The following is a 17,960-nucleotide window of genomic DNA, read 5'->3' as shown; positions in this document are numbered from 1 at the left end:
TATTCATTGATTCAACGCCATCCCAATAAAGTACGTTTATACTTATGTGGGTAAACAAAAAGGCTTTAACCTTATCTATCTATGAGAATTGATCAGAGCTTTTAGTTTTACTTAATATAAATATGTAATATCACGCAACAAACGTTACCAATTTGTGACTGTCATTGTGTACATAGATTAGTTCAATATCATTAATAATACTAAATTGTGAAGTACATTTTTGTACAGTTTAGTTTAGTTTTTCGGTTATGCAGATAGCCTTTCTGTTTATTATGAAATAACTTATAAACTTATTTCAAATTTTATTCAACTGCAATTTTGGTTGATTTACATAATTTAATAACCAAAGTATTTTGTATATCAATAATATAATGTAACAAGTTATAGAATTTCAGAAATATAGACGTTTTTATTTTTCGTGAAATTGTAGTGTTAGATAACGTGTTGTAAGTAAAACTTCAATTTAAGGAACTTTATTTTTACACAAAGTAAGTACATTGTATAAGTATGATAACTATACTAATAATATGGTTTGTTTTCAAGGTGTTAATCTTAACATTACAGAAATGAGCGTACAATATAACTTATATACAATATTTCTTAAACATAATAGACAAGAATTAAGAGTCGAGATTTCATTTGATTGAGATTAGATTAAAAGAACATTTCTTTTACATTTTCATTTTATTCGGTATCGGCTTTCAAACCACCCTGTGGTAATGGCGGTGGTGGAACATTAGGTATAGCAGGATCTTTATTGGAATAGTTGAGAACGTTAAGATCGCTTGGTTCGGGTGGCGGAGTGGATGAAGATTTGTCACCAGCTGGAGACGAAACCACGGGAGATTCAGCTTTGAATGCAGGTATTAGTGGCTGCCCTATAAAATTTGTCAATGGTTGATACAATGGCCAGTTGGCATAAGTATGGAATCCAAAAGGATCGTAAGGATCATAGAATCTAAGACCAGGGTATGTATATGGATAAGTAGGTAGATGAGTAAACTGATAACCTGGGTTTATACGTCCTAGAGGGAGGACTTGTGGTGGCAAGCCGAATTCGTTAAGAGGTACAGGTGATTCGGTTTTCGGAGCTAATGGTGGTGTTTGTGTTGCTTTATCGTCTTCTGGGGTTGGACTACTCGGTTCAGGTGCTTGAGTAGGTTGCTCTGAAGCTTCTGCGACTACTGGAGCCTCGGGTGTCGATGACGGTGTTTGTTCAGGTTTGATATTGGTATCTTTAGGGAGCGATGCGGGAACGGGAAGAAAACCCTGTAAAATAAAATGTTGAGCAAGTGTTAAGATTTCAATAAAGATTTACGGTTATAGGTCAAAATATAAATAAAATAGGCAAGCGGTAGAAGTTTGAGATGAAAATGTTACTGTAAAATTATTTTTATCTATTTATTTTTGATAATAAAAATATTAAAAATCTTAATTTGCAATGGTGTCGAGTAATAGAAGTGCCAGAATATTCTCCACTGTACTGTATTCCAACCATGACAGGAGAAAAGTCGAATAAACAGTATTTGAGAGCAAATTGACGCCATATCATTGCTCGAGCTTGATTAATCTATGATATTTACTATGGACTTGCTAAAAAAATGGCGTTTGGAACGTCGACGAAACTGTTATCGGAATTTGGGTAGTTAAATTAAAGTAGGTATAAGTAGTTATTTATAATAGCATTGTATTATAAATAAAAATATATCAATCATAAACTCTGAGTAGTGCACAATATCGTTGAGTTATTAGCAATCGAAATACGTAAATCTAAGGTTTGCTTATCTCTATTTCTACTTTGATTGGAATAGATTATGCAACGTTAATACCATGAGCAGACAGGATCGCATCTACACCCATTTTTTTAATACTTACGTTTGCTAAAGGCAAGTCTCCATAGACGACCGTTTGAAGAGGGAACGGGAAGGTGTTGTGTAAAACGGGCTGGTACAAAGGGAATGCCTTGCTCGGTTCTAAGTTCTGGTTTGATGTGATAAGGGCGTTATACACCTTCGGAACCCTTCCTGGAGTCGGCTCGGCAAACGCCACGACAAGGATAACGCATAAAACCTGGAAAATTAGAAAGAACACCTTCAGTAACTGTATCAATGTTAATAATAACTGTCGACGGATTATCTGCAGCTTATAATATACCTAAGCTTATTTTTTTTAATTAACTCGCAGAGCAAGCAAGCTAATTACCGTTTATTATAAAAAAATAAACTGTTGTAAGCAAATGTATGATTTTAGGTTTTGTTTTGAAAAAATCCATTCCAAGTCAGTTCTTTTAATCGTCTGTTTCCTTTCGTTAGTTAAGGAAACCAGTTTAAGTATAATGTCAATTGTAATGAGTTCAATTAGCGTTTGCCTTGAACATTGCATTATAATAAGCATATATTAGGTAAGGTATTTATTACTCGCATAATTGTATAAGGATAGTATATAAGTACATATTATTTTAATAGTAAGACTTGAAATTTTCTTATTAAATTTATTTTAAACTATTAAAGGCAAATATTTAGCAGTAACACTTATTTAATTACAATGAATATTATATTTTTCATTAAATTATATTTTCCATCGTTGTATTAAAATGTATGTGTGTATTTATGGAATTCAAAACATCACTTATTTATATTTTACCGTCTAATAGCGTTACTCACTATTAATGTGTTCCAGTTTATAGACACAAGGGCTATAACATTTTTGTTTCCAATGTTGGTAGAACATTGGCGATGTGGTTGGATAATATTTCTTACTGTACTAATGTATATGGGCGGTGTTGACGACTTACCATCAGGTGGTATATTTGTTAATGATAAAATATATAACAGTTAACCAAAAACCTTGAGTTCAAAGCACTCAAGCATATCGAATACATATATATCAGTATTATTATATTATAGTATTATTATATTATATATTATATTTAGTAGTATTATATTATATATGTATATATATAGTACGTATAACAGACAATAAACAGCAAATTTAAATATGCATGATATTATTTTGAGACATTTTTTATATAAATTTCTAAACTTAGAAGTTGTCTGGAGGAAATTAGTAGCAAACGATAACGGAGTCTTAGTGTTTCAAATATAAATATATTTGTTTTTGCAGTTTTTTTACCAACGGTGGTATTATGACAAACTAAGCTTCTAATTGCTAGAACTACTAAACCAATATACATAATAGTTATACCAGAAGATGCAGTGCGTGCGGAGAAGGTTTTATATTATTTTAAGCAGCTGCATTTTGCAGTTTCATCCATTTTAAGCTGCGACAAATGTCAAAGGCGAATTTAATGTTCCAATTATAAATAAATTATATTAAATTGAAATTGATTCATCTTTAATAGAATGTTTTGTAACAATATATGTTTCTAGTGACAATAAGCAATTTGATATTAAAGTATAAAACTTTTTATTAAGTTTTTTTTATTATAATAACGGCGGTTCCTTTGATTTGTCACGCAGACAAGTTCGAACTATTTTATTTGAGCGTAAATTCGTAACTAATCGAAGAACGAATAATATGTATACATACTGTGGGAAAACATTTCTAACTTTATTAAAATAGAGATACGAGAACATTCGCTACATTTACGTTAATATTATAAACGAATAGAAATCTTTCTGTTCGAAATTATATAAAGTTTATAAATATTCGCTTACCAGCAGATTACGAAGCACTATTCGATAATTTGAAACATTTTGTTTGGTTTCTAATAATAATGAAAAAAATACATCAATTATCTTTCATGTCACAGTTCCTCTCCATTTTTCATTGATTAGAGTAGGCACTTTTGCTAATACACATTTTGCTAAAATATCGGCGTATGAGTTTCCAAGAAGTATAGGGAAATTAGCGAAAGAGCCCGTTTTAGCAAGGGTTGTTTTTTCCTTGTTTTTTTTTTAATGAAAATAATACCCTAAAATAATCTAAAAATTAGTAGCATTTAAATTAATATTCATTTAGCACTTTAGTACTTACATAGAACGAAAGTGTTAACTAATTGTGTCCGTAACCATAGACACATTCGCATTATTTGTTTCATATGTACTGACAAAACCACATATGTAGGTAGGTGTTATTTGAACTAAGGCTACCAGCGTACCAATTTTAAGTGAAGGGAAAAGAAAATGAGTGCATGGCCATTACATACACTATGTGTCGAATATATCATATAATATGTCGTAATTTTCTTGCATATATGTATATTTTAGGTACATATGAATGTTGAGTTTGCATAGTCCAGATAGACGCAAAAACTACTAATTCCATTAATATGGAATATATACTATAGTTTTATGGTAATGTATGTATAATGTATTGTATATTTCTAATTACGTGATGAGAGACACACTAAAACGTTGTATACAAAGGTTGTACGTCTTCAAACATCTACAGATATGTAACAGTAGACATTATTATATTTAAAAAAAGGTTAAAATTTAATGGATGTCTCTGATTTATCATGTCCTTAACTAAATAAATAACACTAGCGACTAGACCCGGCTTAGCACGGGTGCAATTTATACGTTACGGGTGCACTCAAGGATAATGTGGCTTTCTAGAGGTAACAATTTTTAGAATTGGACCATAAGTTCCATAGACTGCCGCCAACATACAGACAAACAAATTTAACCCCTTTACAATGTTAGTATATTAAGTATTTCCTGTGAATGTATAAATACAGTTCTAATTTTGTAATTTATTATCATTGATTTGGGTAGAAAACTTGGACTTACATGAAAATTCAGGTAGATCGCTTGGCTGATAACACTAATTATATTTGGATTAATTGTAATTGTAATTAGTATTTATTTATATTATTATATATAATAAATTATCTAGGAGTAATTTAAAAAACAAACAAAATTACAACGGTAGTGACCTGGTAGTACCCATAAATGTATATAAATATAATACTATAATAATACATATTAAATATTTAATACATTTTTCAACATACTGGTTTACTCTTATACAATTTTCAATGAATGTTGACGCTAGAATACCTACAAAGCGAGTGGAACAAATTAGACAGAGTTTGGTTCACTGATTTTATATTCATTCTTCAGTTCGCCTGCACAGAATAACCGATATAAGTAAATTGTTTTTTGCAAGAATTCTTGCTATAAAACTACAAGACTAAATATCCCATTCCTGAACTAAGACCTATTTAATAATGCAGGTTAGTCCTGCGCGGAGCTTGTTTGGATCTGAACCCGCAATATTTTCACAATCGGTCAAAATTCAAGTTCCTTGTTGTCCTTTGCAATGATAATGGTTTATATATCATTTAAATTGTAACCACACTAGTCTGGTTCAAGTAACAAATGGAATAAAATCGTAATCGAAAAAAATAATAATGAGACACATTTTTTATTAAAGTTTTTATCTTACCTTTTGATACGTATAGTTGTATGTTACCGATGTACTTTATCAATACATAGTATAAAACAAAGTCGCTTACCGCTGTCTGTCCCTATTTATGCTTAGATCTTTAAAATTACATAACGGATTTTGTGCGATTGTTTTTTAATAGATAGATTGATTCAAGAGCAAGGTTTATATGTATAATACACGCACAATATAGTAAATAAACACTGATAATTTTAGAGGTTTCCGAAGTGATGTCATAAACAAACTCATTTTTCGCGCTTACATTGCAAATGCTGGCTGAATCCTACGAGATAGATCAAAATAATGTACTACACCTTAAAAAGGCCTTTCTTTTACCTTAATTTCAGACCTTAATTTCCGGGATAGTATATGTCTATCTCTTAGCCCACAACAACCATTTTTTATCCTATACCTTTCTCGAGAAATAATGGCTTATGTTCGAAGCGATTTTAAGCAATACAGCATTAATCCTTATCCAATTAAGTACCTAAAATATATTGTGAATTTAATATAGATCAATATGGCCCTTTATAGCATGTAATTTAAATGAATATTTTCGAAGATATTACCGATTTAAAACGCAGGGACATAGCGGTTTGTATTGTCTAATGACTGAAAAACTGTGAACGTTGTTAGACATTCTGTAGCATATTTAGTATCAGCATTGCACCCGCGCGAAGTCGGGGCGGGTCGCTAGTACTAATATATAAATGCGAAAGGAAGTCTGTCTGTTACCTCTTCACGCTTAAACCGCTGAACAGATTTAAATAAAATTTGGTGTGTAGGTAGTTTGAGTTCCGGTGAAAGACAAAGGCTACTTTTTTAATTTACCCCCCGAGTCGGTAAAATGGGAGTTGACGATTTGCGTGCTATAAAGTTTTATAAATTTCGCGCAGGAAAAGCCGCAGTTTCAACTAGTAGTGATACATATGTAGTGTATATTAAATTCACAGGTAATAATATTGAATTCACATATATTCTTACCTCTTCTGTTGTTGAAACGTCAAAAAACGTCTATTATTTTGTCGTGCAGTACAAATAACAGTAAAACTGTTATATTATATTATATCTCTTAATAATAAAGTATCTGATTCCACTCTATACTCTGGTCAGCGAAATAATTATTTTAATAAGCGCTCTGTGTTCGTATTGAAAAACCGGACCTATTTTTAAAAATAAACATTAATGATAAACAATTATCTTTGCAACAGTAAACGATTTGAATGATAACAATTTCGATGTTAAATACGAGTGGCATTTTAGGCAGGTTTAGGTCATTGCCGAATTCTAACGCAAGAGTTTGTTTAATCGTAAAAAAAAATACGTATATAGGCATTAAAAATAAGCGCCATACGACAATCCTTCGCTTCCAGTTGTAGGTATTTATAAAGAACACCTGTAGACTGTTTCGAAATATTAAACACTAGGTCATAGAATGGCACATGTATTTGATAGTATCTCATAAGTTATAACGCGGCTTATTCTCTATAGATTCATTTCAACTTTAAAGTTTTTAAGTATTTTTTATACGTTTTATTTATGATTTGAATACCGATACCGATATACTTAGTAACGTTGGCAAATCCTTACTTTTCCTGTTAGTTGCAATATGAACTGAGTCATCGTATAGAATGTTGTACCTTAATTGCATTTAATGGTTATATTTTTATCCGCAAGTACGTACTGTTACAAGATATATTAAAATAGTATATAAGTGTATATTTATTATTTTATGACTATCATCGTCTATCCCATTTTTATCAATATAGACAACTGAACAATATTTTGCTTATTTTGTATTAAATAGCAGTGTAATTTATTGACTCTTAAAAGAACATTATATTTACATATGTACTTACATGAACCTTTGTATCTTTAAGTTCAAGGCCAAAACAACGTAACAAGAAACTTATATTTACTGGATATTATCGTGAAATTGACGGACAGTGCGAGCAAGCCGCGTCCGGTTTCGATCCGGAAATCGGCGCGTGCGCACAATGCCACCACATTTGTCTAGTGTCGTGGCCGTGCGAACACGCCTACAACAAGGTCTAAGAAATGGAACGCGAGCAGTCATTGAGGTCAAAATAAGATATAAATCATACACTCTATAACAAAGAACTTTGAAGGTGATTTTATTTATTTCAACGTACAAAAAGCTTGGTTAAAACAAAGCATTCGCGAATTCATTTGTTTTTACAGAGCCGAAATGACTCAGCTGACTTGGGTAAGCTACTTTTATGGATAAAAGCGTGTTACCACTGAGTAGTATTGCTCTTCAAAGCAGTTTTATTTATCTTGTAATATTAAAACGGTCGGCTAACGATTTGAATCAATTTTATGTTTAGATAAAGTTGTTGTTTGTAGTATATCTACGTCCGATGTCTTTCCTAAAATTTATTTTTTCACAAAAAAATTAAAAAAATCCGATCGGAGCGCGGTCCTCCAGAAGGTTAACAATGTATTATAAAACTTCTCTTAAAATTATATACGAGGACGACATGCATAGAACGATAAAACATTTCTCGAAAAGTGCACGCAAAATGTAGATGTCGTAATGTTTACGAGGCCTGTGCATCATTGCGCATTCTGAATAGAGACGAGGTTCGATGACCCAGCTGTGGCCTCTGTATAAATGATGAAAGTACTCTATATAGGTACAGATTCTTGAACACTAAGGGCTTGACATTGCTCTTTACTGAGCGTCTGTTGTTGCCTTAAGTATGAATTAAACATATAGAGGCTACTTTTTTATTTACTCAGCTCAAGTACAAAATTTATTACAATATATATAAGAAAGCAACAATGCACTTATTAATTAATTTTTGCCTTATTTACTGTTTATACTTGAAAAAAATGTGAATGACCTTAGTTACAAATAGTTGAACTTCAACAATACTAGAAAATCAAATAAGTTTATTACGCAATGTTTGTGAGTACACAGATGATGCTGTTTCGCAAAATTATGGTGTTTGCGTACATAAAGACGCGCCGACATTTTTTAATATATTATATAATCAATTGTTTATGATATGCTAAGAATTAAAAATCGTAGAATATTCGTTTCAACGTCAAAATGTCTGTGTTATATTTTATGCAATTTTGTTCAGCGTTAAATAGGACAAGAAGTGTTATTTGGATTTATTTTAGCTATATACATATAATTATAAATATGTATATAATTTTACAAATATATATTAAATCAACAGATCTGTAACAGTTCTCTATATTATAGTATGTATGATCATACAACGGTATTTAGCGATATTGAGTTTTCTTTTGATGTTAATATGTATTATAATTGATAACAAATGCCGGGACCATATTATTTACGCTGGAAATCTAATTAATATTTATATTCATTATATCTAATACATATATGGCGATTGAATAATTGATTATTTCTTTTTATTCTTTATGATTGATGATGATCATGATTGATATGACATGATTCTTTATTTATTTTATTATGCGAACCTGCGTCTTTACCCGCGCGAAATAAGCCCCTCAGCAGTAACCTCCTCGAGGAGATTAGAAAAAGTATTAAAGCCTACGTACTTCCCAGGGATTCAAACTATGTGCGTACTAAATTTCATTCTCATTTATAATATAAGTAAAGTATAGTAATATGTAAACAAATTTAAGACAAATTTTCATAGTTGGATGTTGTGATAGTTTGCTACTAGATCAACCCTATAATCTCGCCAATTAGGTTCGTTTTCACATGTCCCCTGGACACTACCACACGCGTGTTTATAAAGCTGTAACCTATCTCATAGATATGTATTACGTGCGGTCGAAAGTCACCTTTTATTAGACTTTGTACGACTAATTTTTTAAAAATCATAAACACCAAAATCTTAATTAATATTTGTCCGTGTACACGTATTTAGTTATTGATTATTTTAGCTTTATAATCATATTATTATTATAAATATAAATTGGTTGTGAGGATTCTTGCGACCATAGAAGGCGATTATATCGTTTTTTCAAATAACAAGCTTTTCTTTAGCTTCACCAGTTTCTATGTGTCATTCAAATCATTCAACTTAAACTAGATCCCCTAATAAAATTGAAATTATGAAAACATTCATGATCTCAATTAAAAAAGTATTAAATTGTGCATAAAATATTATATTGTTTGTTAAAAGCTTGTGTTAAATTCAAAGCGACCAAGTAAAATAAATAATAGTTATTATATAAAATATTATCTATGTTAGATAGTTTTTTTTGAGTCATAAATGAACTACATAGTAGCATAGAGATTTTATGTGATTCATAGATCTGTCGTACAGATAAGCCAATCTCATCTTTACTTTGAAGGCGAATTGTATTATAATCTATATTTTGAGTTATAATAATATTATCAATATTAAGATTATTAGTGAAATACTTAAGACTCTCGTAAGTTTCCTTTCAAGTTCAAATCAACTAAAATAATGTTAGAAGATATTGTGTAACATGTTGCATATAAGTATTTTATAAGAGGAAAAAGAAAAAACATAGAAGTAAATTTGATATACAAATAAAAAATAAGGAAATACGGACAGAAAAGGACAAAGTGTAAATATAAGTATATTATACTAATAATATAGTTTTCGTTAAACTTACAAACATAATATTTATTGCCTTAAGAATATGTCTCATTATGCAACTCAAGCGTTACATCACATTTAACGTGTTGCTAATATACTCAATCATAAGATGACTTACTTTATTCATCAATAATATGTATAAAAACTTTTTAATGAACATACGCCTATTATAAAAACATTTAGTGGGACAAATTTGAATTAGACTGTATAATTTTCAAGTACATTAGCGGCAAGATATGTCATTAATGATATAAAGAACGAAGCAATTAGTATGATAATGAATGAATCTGGTTATAACTCACAGGCAGACACTGTTGGGCCGCCATGTTGCGCGCGCTTCGGCGAGTGGTTGTGGAGTGGCAGCGTGGTGGTTGCGCCTGCGCACCGCGCTCGCCATCAATGAACTGACGGAGGCTGGAAGCGATTGTTCGAATGTTTCCTTTGTATTCGAAGAATTGATTTCCGTCACCAATTCTCGCAACTTTTATTACTTACAATTGTTTTAATTTTTATCGTATTATGTTCTGCATCAAAACATTGAACGAAGTGCATGTCTCTAATGGCTTGGTATATTAAAGAATGAGTGTGAACCTTATTATCTCATCAGAAACACCTTCGATATTGTTACGGTATTTTAACGTAGGTATCATATCAATAGACTCTGTGGATGCATTTCAGTCTTTATGTTACATATAACCTAATATATTTATACGTTTTTTTAGTTGAGTTGTTATTTCATACAAGGATGAATATTTAGTAATCTTAAAGATTAGTGTTAGAATATAATAAATGAAGACTTTAAAGTATATTACACATTATATACTAAAGACCGTTTAAAAAAATTTGAATAATTATCACAAATTTAATAAGATGAGATAATTGTTTAGCAAAAGCCGGTATCTTGATTAATAAACTATGTTCGAACTTTACAATATATTTTTTTTATATAGTGTAGTGAGTTCTAACGTATAACACGTAGGACGTGGCGCCTCTTCTTGTGATTTTATTTCTGTTCTTGTGTCCTTGTGGGCGAATGCAGCTTTGTGCTTTGTCCTACTTAAGTGATAAGCTTTTAGATATAGCTCCTAATTTAGACAGGTGATCGAAATTAACAAACTTCAAGGCCCAAGTTTTACCTAATCGGAATCATTAATCATTATGCGTGTTTCAGATTTACGTTTATAATTTGAAGACTAAAGATAAGTGAAAAATACTTTGTCTATCACATATATATATGATGATCTATCCTGTCAGCACTTGTAAATGTTTTCAGCGTGTGTTCAGTTAGACATTATTTTTTATTATTCTTTCATTATTGATTTGTTATTCGAAAAAAGTAGATAGTATTGTTACATTAATGTAGAGGTCCTAAACAACATTTATAAGAAATATCCGTTTGATCGTCCGACAACTAATGTTTAATTATGAGCAATTGGGTCATCTGATGGTAAGTGGTCACCACTACCCATAGACATTGGTGTCGTAAGATATTTTAACCATTTTTTATGAAACTAATGCGCCACCAACAATGAGAACTGAGATGTTATGTCCCTTGTGCCTGTAGCTAGCTCACTCACCCTTCAAATCGGAACACAACAGTGCAAAGTATTGCTGTTTGGCGGTAGAATATACATACGATGAGTAGTTGGTACCTACCCAGACGCACTTGTACAAAATCCTACCACCAAGTGCATGTCGTCTAGATTTTTTTTTGCTTACTTTATTGTTACATTAGTCGTCTCACGCACAGTAAGATGTCGCATAAGTAGGTACGAGCCTCACTTACAGACACAATATGGAGGGGCGCGCCTTCGTGATTATATAGATGTATAACGCTGTTGGTGACTGGACATTTATATTGAATCATAATCAAGCCTATTACATAAAATCTATTATTCTAGAGACATCGTTTCTCATAAAGCGTTGGTGAAGGTAAAAATATAATCATTCGACATTTCTCACCCTGACAATAAAGTTAATTAATAGTTGAATGTCATTAATACGCAATAATAGTTATTTTTATAATAGATCGAGCACATAGCACATAGCGTTGTGATTATTCCTTTTTTAATTGTATATAATAATATTGTCATTGTGTTATCGCATAAATTAAAAGATATCATAAAAATGCATTACTTTACCCATTTTTTTGTAAAAATAATGACCGTGAACATTATTATGATCAAGTTTTGCGTTACTTATATGCCAGTCCAAATAAAATTAAGCGTTGCATATTTGTTTTTGCAAGTTGCAATAATTTATATTAGTTTTTACAATGAATTCGTTACCGAGACTAAAATAAATGAATATTTAGTCATAAGTTATTCTATTTATTTGGACTCTATTTGTCTTTGTTTCTGTGAAAATCTCCAAGATGACTAATTTAGCAGATTTTTACCGCTCGTCTGCCCGATGTCAACCTTCATTGGGAATGTTTTCGCTGGTATGGTATGGTAGGTATTTAGGTATGTCAGAATTTTCATTTATATAAAAAATAACACAAAAAGCGTACCGTATGTAGGTCTACTTAACTATTTAGATTTTCACAAAAAAATCAATAAAAAGGATTCCTTTATTGTTTCTTTGGTGATAATAAAATAAATTATATTTATATTGTTAGAATACTTATCTAATATTTTTTAAATAATTCCCAACATATTCACTGTATTTTTATATAGAAAATAAACTACCAACTACCCCGTCTTAAGCACAAGTGCTAGGGGTGCAGAGTTAGTATTCTGGCGATCTTCTCTCTCCCCAAAACTGAGTCCTGGGACGCATCACCTGGTCCAAGTCTTGGCTACCATTGACATGCTCCTCCCAAAGCCCGGCGGACCAGATTTTTTGCATCCTCTGCGCCCTGGATAAAGACGAGTCTGGAATTTTCATATAAGTTCTCTAGATATATATATATACAATGCCCATATTGTTGTCATTACTGTGATATATGTTATAGGTATGTGTTGCTATGAGTAACGCTCGTATTTATTGTTATCCGGGTTGCTATACGAACACATTATATTTAACAATAAACTAACTAGTAATTGAATGTGTATTTCTTATTATCCACAAACATCTCAATTATTTCAAATCGTTTATAATTTGATAAAATTGGTAAAAGCGCCATCTAGTTGTATACCTTCGAACCAGTAAGCGACTTAACTAATATTCCAATGAGCAACTTGACAAAATTGTATATAGAGGACTCTTCAAGTGTATAACCGTATACCTGGGCTTCCCGGAGCACATGTTAGGGTTATAATTTGAGCTTACACATAAAATAATGAAAAATCTTGTGGATACATTTTGTAAAAAACCTGTGACATGATTAGTACAATATCATAAATAATATAAATAATTATTTTGAATAAATTTAACCTGTTTGATAAATAAGGCATGCAATTATTTCCTACATTGAACTGGTTTATTTTTTATAATTTACTCGACTATGTGGAATGGGGATCTCGATAGTTCGATACAATACTACGTAGTACCTGCTAAATTACCTCTTGTGCATAATATTAAGAACATATTGAGCGAGCTACATCGGGGAACTAAAGATAATAGAAGAAAGTTATTTCTCATAGAATCGAATATATGACACATGTTTTTTATTAAATGATGTAAATAAAGAAATTAAGATAACACCATCGACAATTATTTTGACTTTTTATAGCTTTATCTGAGAATACAACATAGAGAATAGAAGGATTTCAACTGATAATGATTATTTAGCATTAGTTTTAAATGAACATAGGTATTCAAAAAAAAACTTTTTTGCTTTCACTGACAATATTTCTGATCGTTATGAAACTATTTTAGCTTAGTTCGAGTTCGGATGAAGCCTTTATAATTTGTTGCATATTTTGTGAGAGACATAGTCGTAGAGAAGATTATCGGCTCAGGCGCTTTTGAAGAGAACGTTGCCAAAACTATAAGAGATACAAAAAGACATCCTTGTATGGTAGATTTTTTGGTCGTCGAAACGTCTACTCAAAATTCAGGGACAATATAGATGACTGTGAATTATCTTTAATAGATAAATCACAGTAAAAAAATTTTATTTCTAAAAAAAGGTAAACGATAACGACGACTGATTATTAATTTAATGAATACAAAGATTTAATCTTTCTCAATATAGATGACGTATTAATTTCACACGTTTTAAGTAGACAAATATTGACTTTTATATTTTGCAATTTGAATAGTTACTTTAATAGATATAACGAGTTATTTAAATACACTAATGAAAAAAATACGCGCGGCATGTTGTATATTGACATACAATACGTACAAGTATATAATTTTGTTGTACTACACATTAGCACAGTGCTTGCGAATAATTTTATCTCACTAATTAAAAAATATCTCAGGGTGAAATCTTTATTTTAACCATGTGAAGTTAAGCCCGTCGAGTATTATCTAACATAAACAATGTTACTTATAGAGGACAGACAGGGGATTTCAAATTCAAACTTTTTTCAATATATAAATATTGCACTAACTTGTTGATAATCAAAGAAAAACTACCATCGGCTTGTTAAAGGGATTACCCAGAGAGAACTCATATATTTTTAAAAACCGACTCATGTTGATAGTCGTTAATGTTACTCTAATCAATGTCGCTTATTACCTTCTGACGAATTCACGATCGTTCTCAGCGGTGAGTTTTGAGTTTGTTCTTACAAAAATGCTACATACAGATAAGGTACTACGTGTTCCTTACTCCGTCAATGCGCAAACTACCATTGCGTCTAAGGCGTTATGTGTACTTTATTTTCAATTTATATTTATTTCTTTAGAAAATAGCACTCGATGTTTGTCAGTCAACCTCTACATGCTTAAAATTAATATAAATACAGAGGTTGATGTCTTCTTCTATAAAACATATATACACACACGCAACTATCGAAGTTTTATTATATGTACAGACGATTTTCTGATAGAGAACTTTGACGTTCATAAGGCAAGTATCATTGAGCTCATCTCAGTGGCATTATTCGGTTTTTCGTTTTGTTCGAAGATTCATCTCAAAAACTCCAGCTCTTTAGATATCCCTAGTTAAATGGGATGAATATATCGGTAAGAAATTTCGATCTTTTCAAATCACTTGAACGTTTTAGAATAAATGAAATCTAGGTTTTTATAAAAGTGTAATTTCAAAATAACAGTGATTTTGATATACCGTAAGTATGTATGTACCGTATAGTAGGTACATTATTATTCAAAATATTTATAAAGCTAAACTGTAGTTCTCTGATACAGTTCATGTCAATTTTAGTCCAATGTGCACTTTATACAATAGGCTATCTGTACCTAAGATTAAACAAAAGTCGGTCAAGAGATTATCGACGTATTCAAGCAGATATATGATACCATAGAATACATCTGTCACGATAAATTATGACAATTTTAGGGTATCAACAACACAGTATACGTTAAGCTCATTCTTTCTATGTATTAATGTTTTTAATTTGTCTTTTTTACAACGGTCAGAGGGTAGAATGGATAAGCGAACGGTTTAAAAAATCGGCTAAATACGAGTCGGACTGGTGCACCAATCGGTTCCGTAACATTATCTATTAAAACGGCAAAAAACATGTCCGTCGTATGGGATCCCCATTAAATATTTATTTTATTCTGTTTTTAAATACTTACTTGTTGTTATAGCGGCAACAGAAATACATCATCCGTAAAAAATCCAAGTGTCTAACTATCACGGTAGTAATAGGCTCCCGTTTTATCATTTGGGTACGGAACCCTAAAAGTGTTTAGCAATCATCAGAATTTATTTATTAATTATTAAGTTATGGTTGTTTTGGTTACTACATAAATGACATTGAAAATACTCGCAAATTTTATTTTTAAGGTCAAACAGACAAATAAATTATTCATGTCTTTCAAGTGCGGCTTAGTAATAAATACTGATCTTCGAGAAAGATGAAAGTTATTCGTCATTCATATAATTATATTCGTTATCAGCGCGTCGAAATACATAATGTGCATACGAAACTTCACTTCGCTTTCAATCGAAAGTATGACCTTATAAGTTTATATTATAAGGACGTGAACGTGTAAAAGTACTTAAAATACGTGTTTCTCTCGGGATGTCCGGCAGAAGTGATAAATTAAACTAATCTAAGTTGAACTATTTAAAATTTAAATTTTACGTTGCCGCAATCGCTAGTTCCACCTGTCAAAAATTGACTGGCACCGTAATGCGTTACGTAACGAAGTTTTTTAGGAGGTTTACCCTGCCATGAGAATTTTTCACTTCAATATTCGTTGAGAGTTTGTGACCTATATTTTAATTGCAAATACTTTCATTACTCATTATGTAACGGAGATATATAATGAAAATTAAAAGGCAACTCAAAAAGTCGCGAACACTAGCGTCTTTACGACAAAGAATTTAAAAAAAAACCTTTACAAAGCCTCAGCCTTTACCTAGAAGACAAAAACAGCATATGTCGATACTGTATTATCTAAGTTCAAAAGCAAACACTTCAAAAGCAAGGTTAACCATCCATACATAATGTTCACAATATAAGATAATATTTAGCCTACACACTACGCCTACTACAAAATAGTATGCGATATATGTATGTAGGCTTCAATCTCGTCCAGCAGACGCTTAACAAGATACGCAATGTAATATTAAGCACTGGAAATTAAATTTGCATGCGCCTTGTAGATAGTTCAGATTGTAATTTACTAGAACTAAGCGCTCAGTAGCTCAAGTTATATGAAAGCATGTAAACTTTAAAAAAAGAAAAAGTTATATTTTCTTTGTGAAAGTCTTTCCGTCTTAGTATCTCATTATTTCAGTATCTTCGTGTAAGGTAAGTGATATTATCGCCAGAACAAATCAAAAACGTTATCATCCGTCCGGAATAAAGATTCCACCGGCGAGCATAGGCTGATGGCAAGTGGACAATCGAATTAACAATGTTGTCATATTGTTTTTTAAAATATGTACTTAATATTTTTTCACACAAAATTAATAGCCAGCTAAGCCCAGACTGTATTTGCTACTCTGCTAAGGTCTCCTGCATCTTAGTGGACAATATTTAAAGCCTATTCAAGCACCAATGCGGGTGGGGATATACATTTGACAACGATTTATCCGTCACGTGCAAGTTTCCTCGCGGTATTTGCCCCTCAACGCCGACCACGAGGTATGTTATAAATACAAATTAATGACATCAAAATTCAGTAATTTGTACCCTCAATCTTCGGTCAATACTCATCTGACCAACCACTAGGCCACATCGGGTATAATATAAAATATTATTTTTTATATAATATATTAAATATAAAGTTATTTTATTATTATTGTAAATTTTCTGTCATCAACATTAAAAAAGGAAGCAAGTGGAATATAATAATATATTAAGCGATAATGTGCCCTGATGTTGTAATAATTTTCGCTAACATCTAATATCATAAACGATAAAACCCTTGAATCATTAGCAGTGTCGTTTATTATCGTGATAAACTTCAATAGAGATAAAAAACCAATCATCCATTCTTGTTACTTATAATTCTTTAAGATATTTATAGATTAAAAGTGCCATTACCGACGACTTAAAACAAAGAAAATAAACCGTGAAGCGTGCCCCTGAATCAAAGAGACAATTAATGTCTTATCATTTTGTAATATTATTAATAAAGGCTAATTCGTTGTTTATCGTATCGATGTTATGTAAAACTGTATTATGATAATATACTTAATCACATATGAAAATTGAAAAAATCGAACTTTAGTAATTATATACTTAGGTCTATTTGTTTCTCAACTTAGTTCAACATATATTTATTTATCTATCTATCTATATTAATTAATGAGGAGACGTTTTTATGAAACCATAAGCGTTGAAAAAACTAAACCAATATACATAAAAATTATACTATAAATTGCGTCGTAATTTGGAAAAGATTTCACTACGTAAT

General features: G+C 31.2%; 1 protein-coding gene across 1 annotated transcript; it reads right to left on the bottom strand.

Annotated features, from left to right (window-relative positions):
- Window positions 1-395: 395 nt before the first annotated feature.
- On the bottom strand, window positions 396-10,503 carry LOC113402008 (uncharacterized). The gene is made up of 3 exons (XM_026642104.2): window positions 10,310-10,503; window positions 1,876-2,070; window positions 396-1,269 (listed from the first exon to the last, which is right to left on the bottom strand). The coding sequence occupies exons 1-3, from the start codon at window positions 10,331-10,333 to the stop codon at window positions 685-687; spliced, it is 804 nt and encodes a 267-aa protein (XP_026497889.1). The 5' UTR covers window positions 10,334-10,503; the 3' UTR covers window positions 396-684.
- Between the last annotated feature and the right edge of the window lie 7,457 nt (window positions 10,504-17,960).

This window comes from Vanessa tameamea, chromosome 2, assembly GCF_037043105.1.
Source record: "Vanessa tameamea isolate UH-Manoa-2023 chromosome 2, ilVanTame1 primary haplotype, whole genome shotgun sequence".
NCBI classification, from domain to species: Eukaryota; Metazoa; Arthropoda; class Insecta; order Lepidoptera; family Nymphalidae; genus Vanessa; species Vanessa tameamea.
This window is presented reverse-complemented; position numbering and strand designations above follow the sequence as displayed.

Coding starts and splice junctions, on each gene's coding strand:
- LOC113402008 (XM_026642104.2), bottom strand. CDS start 10,333: ATGGCGGCCCAACAGTGTCTGCCT. Junction 2,071..10,309: donor CGGCCCAACAGTGTCTGCCT/GTGAGTTATAAC, acceptor CTAATTTTCCAG/GTTTTATGCGTTATCCTTGT. Junction 1,270..1,875: donor GAGACTTGCCTTTAGCAAAC/GTAAGTATTAAA, acceptor TTTATTTTACAG/GGTTTTCTTCCCGTTCCCGC.